Source organism: Dromiciops gliroides, chromosome 5 (genome assembly GCF_019393635.1).
Source record: "Dromiciops gliroides isolate mDroGli1 chromosome 5, mDroGli1.pri, whole genome shotgun sequence".
Classification (NCBI taxonomy): domain Eukaryota; kingdom Metazoa; phylum Chordata; class Mammalia; order Microbiotheria; family Microbiotheriidae; genus Dromiciops; species Dromiciops gliroides.
Window position 1 is genome coordinate 183,116,822 of NC_057865.1, and position 5,531 is coordinate 183,122,352.

General features: G+C 38.2%; 1 protein-coding gene across 1 annotated transcript; it reads right to left on the minus strand.

Moving 5' to 3' along the window:
* Positions 1-1,899: 1,899 nt before the first annotated feature.
* On the minus strand, positions 1,900-2,343 carry LOC122729858 (UPF0235 protein C15orf40 homolog). Its single transcript, XM_043968956.1, has one exon. It carries the CDS (start codon positions 2,341-2,343, stop codon positions 1,900-1,902), a length of 444 nt encoding a protein of 147 aa, XP_043824891.1.
* Between the last annotated feature and the right edge of the window lie 3,188 nt (positions 2,344-5,531).

Sequence of the window (5,531 nt, forward strand, 5' to 3'; positions counted from 1 at the left end):
TTCTTTACCTTGTTTTCCCCATCCAAGTGGATCTTGGAAACTTCAATACTCCCTCAAGGGAAGCTAGAAACTCTTTTTAGAAGTATTCAGGCTCACAAGTCTCCAAAACAACTACTTACTCAACACCCAGAAAGGACTTGCATCTGAGTCTATAGAGATTCAAGATCTCTCCTATTCCCTTTCCTCTCCACTCACCCAGTGGCATCTTCTTCCATATACCTTTTCAATCTCCACAATTTACAATGCTTCTCTAAATTGTATTCCAAAAATGGGACTAAGTTCATGTTGGAACTTCCATACAAGGGTCCATTGCTTGTTCATTGGTGGTTCACCTCCAGTTGCATCCCCCATGGCTGTTACATAGCTTTGCTGCCACACATACTCTTCTCAGATGGCATGGATTCTCTCAGTGTTGTTAAAATTCTTTGCTTCTCACTGGTGTCTTGGGTCTTCTTGTTGCTGTGCTTCCTTGTCCCTTGTAGCTTCTCTCTCTCTCTCTCTCTTGATTTCAATTGTTTCAACTGATTTTCATATAGCATGGCCTCTAATCCTCTCATTAATTCTAGTCTCCCTCTTTTGAACTTGATCTCATTTATTCATGTCTCCTAAAATATTATATCTGGAACTGAACACAATACTCTTGAAGTGACCTGACCATGTCAGAATACAGTGAGATTTTTATCTATGTTTTTTTTATGAACATTATGACACTTAGCTTAATACTATCCTTTTTTGGCTGCCATATCACATTTTGGGGTTTCCAGTCTACTTGTCTCCATACATTTTTCACATGAAGTGTTGACTAGCCACATTTTTATTATCCTGTATTTGTGAAGTTGATTTTTTGAACCCTAAATATAGAAATTTGCATTTATCCCCATAAGTTTAATCTTTTTAGATTGTCTATTGTTTAAAATCTTTGTTTTCTGACTCTTTCAACCAAGAGTCTAGAATAACTATAATCCTTCTTTCATGTGACAACCCTTCAAATGTGAAGATACTGCTTTGTGTTCTCTGCAAATTTCTCTTCTCTACATTAAACATTCTTGGTTCCTTCAACCAATCTTCTTATGGCAAAATTTCCAGTCTTGTCATTGTGGTGGTCACCTTGTATGTATATTATCTTTTCTTTTTTTAAAATACATTTAAAATGTTATTCCCCAATTATAAATCAACAAATCCACCATGTTTTCTTCACAGAATAAGTCAAGGATGTATGATTTTGTCAACCAGCCCACATCTCAACCCATCTATAATCTACAGTCTTGAAGACTTTTCTGAAGCTCAGAGAAGTGATAGTCCTTGACTTCAAGTCTAGGGCTCTACTCATTCTGCCAAGGTGCTTCTATATGTTTTTATGTCTCTTAAAACTTGTAAATAACAAGCAAGGCAATAGTGTGGCATATACAGGACACTGTCATTGGAGTAAAGAGACGTGAGCTCTAATCTCAGTGATGCTTATGACCTGTGTGACCTTGGGCAAGTCTCTTGGTCTCTCTGAGACTGTTCATCTGTAAAATGAGATAGGTAAAGTAGGTCATTTCTAAGGTCCCTTTCAACTCTTTAAGTGTATGGCTCCATAAAACTTAAGTAACAGTCTATAAAATAAGCATTAGGGGAGTCACGTAATATTAACAAACCAGTTCTAAATTTTAAGAACTGCACCATAATGGTTTGGTTTGAGTATTTCCAGTAGTAACTGAAGTTTGGCTGCAGCATACTTTGCCTTATGAGTTGTATGATATTTTAACTTTTCCAGCATTCCATGGAGAATATTTTCAGAGACCTGTTTTTCTTCCAAGTATTGTCTAGATTCTTCTCTTTATGAATTTACTTCTTTAGTATTTTAAAAAAAGTTCCACAAAACATAATGTTTATTTCTGCCCATTTTTGTTTGTTTTAGGGAGCTTCTGATTCCTTTTTTAATTTCTCCAAAATCTCTTCCGGAGTCGTAGATGCCAAAATCTTTACCATTTTTTCACGAGACTTACCACCCTTATCTAAGATAACATCACTCTTCCTAAGTTCCAGGACCTTGGAAAGATACCAACATAGTTCTGCATTAGCTTCCCCTTCTGATGGAGGTGCAGCAATAGCTACACTTATGTTTTCTGTTGTCACATCTGTTATGGCATTTTGTTTGGGGCCAGGTTTGGCATGAATGGCTATTGTAATGGAACCACTCTGTTCAACTGCCACAGGTCCAGCGGGAGGAAGTGGTTTCATCAGCTCTTTACTCTGGCCTTTCCCCTTCTTGGGCATCCCCAAAGCAGAAGCGAGCCTGGCCGCTGCTGCCTTGGCGCCAACCCGGGCCCCATCAGCCCAGCGGCTGAGGTAGAGCATGTGTGTGTATATTTTCTAACCTATCAGCACCCTTCTTGAAATTTCACAACCAGAAACATAGTGTCCTGTGATGAGTAAAGGGTGCATAAGAACTACCATTCCTTTTCCTTTTAAAAACCATGTAACTTTTAGTGTATAATGTTAGCTTTTTTTGACCTTCATGTCATATTGCTGCTTAACATTTTTAATCAATAATTGGATAAAGTAAAAAATGGCATGTTTATCAAATTTGTAGTTAATACAAAGTTAGGAAGGCTGGTTAATGCACCGAATAGCAGAGTCAGGCTCTGCTAAAGGTCTTGACAGGCTAGAACATTGGGCCAAATATAACAAGATGAAATTCAATAGGGATACAGGTAAGACTTTACATTTGGGTTAATTTAAAAAAAAGACTTCACGGGCATAAAAAATGGAAGGTTATACAGCAATTTTTTGTACTAAAAGGTTTTAGAGTTTGAGTGGACTACGGTTCAATATCTGTCTCTGTTTCTGTCTCTATCTCTACCTATCTATAGCTATAGCTATCTCTATCATCTATCTATCTATCTATCTATCTATCTATCTATCTATCTAATATCTATCATTTATCTATCACCTATCTCTATCTCTTTCTATCCTCTATCAATCAATCTATCTATCTACCTATCTACTTATCTATGATTTATGACTGTTATAGTTTTCTATTTGTATCCCCAGTACTTAGCACAGTGTTTTACATATAGTAAGTACTTAATGAATGCTTCATTCATGCATTCATATATGTAGATCAATATGAATCAACAATGTGGTGTGGCAGCCAAAAAAGCTAATGTGGTCTTGGGATTTCTTAAAACAGTGTTTCTTGGAAGCATTACTGAGTTTGTGGAAAAGTATTGAATTTAGTCAAAAGTCCTGGGTTTAAATCCCACAGCCTGTCACTGACTCTCTATATGACTTGGGGAAAGACATAGACTCTCTGAACCTTGGTTCCTCATTTGTAGGAGGTTAGAGATGACCTCAAAGGTCTCTTCCAACCCTAAATCTATCCTATGATATTAAGAATAAGGGAATAAGGGGGGGCAGCTAGGTGGTGCAGTGGATGAAGCACTGGGCCTGGAGGAGTTCCTGAGTTCAAATCCAGCCTCAGGCACTTGACACTTGCTGGCTGTGTGACCCTGGGCAAGTCACTTAACCCCCATTGCCCTGAAAAAAAAAAAAGAATAAGGGAATAAGAGTCCTGCTATTGTCTGAGCTGGTCCAACATTTGGAATAATGTGTTCCCTATTTGTATGAATGTGTTCACTTCCAGGTACTACATCTTAGGAAGGGCATGGGCAAGCAGAATGATAATGAGCTTTGAATTCATGCCATATGGGAATCATTTGAAGGAATTGGGGATGTTTAAGCTTGATAAGAGAAGAATGGGGGGAGGGTAATCTGAGAGCTATTTTCAAGTACTTGAAAGGCTTTGGAAGAAAGATTAGACTTGTGTTCTGCCTCAGAGGCCAGAACTAGGAGAAAGGAAGAGAAGCTGCAAAGGGACAAACTGGTACCATGTAAGGGAAAATTTTCTAAGTGCTAGAGTTATCCAAAATTAAATGGACTGCCAAGGGAAGTAGTCTTTTTTTTTTCTCTCCCTGGAAGTCTTTAAGCAAAGGCTGGATCATCCCTTGACTGTCTTGCTATAGGGACTCTTTTTATGTATGGGTTAGACTCTGTGGTCTCTAAGACCCCTTCCAACTCTGAAATTCTGTGCTTATTACTGAACTTGAAGTATATAAAAACTCAGGTGTTTTTCAAGCAAATTGTTATCTCGTTATTTCTTTATCATCCTGTTCATATGAAAGTGATTTTTAAAACCAAAATGACAAACTTTGCATTTATTATCCATATTCACTTTCTTTTTTTTAAAATTCACTTTCATATTATGCAATTCAGTCTATTGTTCTAACCTATCAAAATCTTTTTCTACCTTGACTCCAGTCTAGCGTATTAGTTATCCTTGTTATTCAGGTCACACTGAGTCTAGGAGGTCATTTTCCATTTGTAAGGGCTAAAATTCTAGCTATACTGTCTAAAATATCTAATGAGTGGTTGCCAATAAATTAGAAGCTTTAGCAAGGGTTAGACTTTTAAGCATTTATTAAGGAGAATAAGAATTTGGTGAAGAGAAAGAGAAAGGCCTAGATTCGTCTATCTATTAAAGGGAGAGTGCATTTCTAGCTCCCTTCTCCTCCGGAGTCCTTGGGAAAGAGAGTGAGCCAGCGTGCCAGCCTCCCCCTTCTTCCTCCCACAAGCCAACATCACTTCCTGACGCCAAAGAAAAGACGCAGGGTCCTGCCCTCAGAGGCCCTCTCCTCGTGTTGGAGCTTCCCTACAGTAAGTCTCCAGCAGGTGGTGTCATTCCAATCATTACACATTTGTCACCTTCTTGTTTTGGGATCAGACTGTATACTCTCTAAGAGTCCAACTTGGTATGGATTGACCTTTGCCAGCTAGACAAAGGAAAGAAGGAAACAAGCAGCTATTTAGCACCTACTATGTGCCAGGTACTGTGTCTAAGCACTTCACAAATATTATCTCATTTGATTTGCTCCTCACGGCAATTTTGCTGTTGTTATTCCTATTATACTTGAGGTAACTGAGGCAAAGAGAGGTTAAATAACTTGTCCAGAGTTACATAGCCAGTAAGTGTCCGAGACAGTATTTGAACTCAGATCTTTTTGACTTGCAAGTCCAATGTTCAATCCAATATGCTACCTAGATGCTTTAAGTAGGATTGATGTCAAAGTCAGTGAACAACAGACCCAGATGACAGAACTCTTTTGTCCTGAAAGAGCACTAACTCCCTGCTCTTCTTGACAGAATAGTGCCAGTGGCTGCAAAAAGGAGGAATGAAAGTGGAGAATGCAATGAGTGCTTTCTTCTTAATTTTTTTTCAGAAATAGATTTTTTCAGTATTTTTGTTTTTACTCTTGATTTGCCTCTGAGTACATTGAGTCAGGTAGAATTAATGCTTTCAGCAAGAGCTTAATCACACAATTGCATAGCTTATGTGGGGATACTTTCTTGGCTTGCCCAGTGCTAAACAATTTGTGATAGTCCTTCTAATGAGGAAAGAGCTCTCCATAATTCAATTCAATAAGCATTTACTGAGTACCTACTAGGAATCAGGCACTGTGCTTGGCTCTGGGGATAAAATTATATTA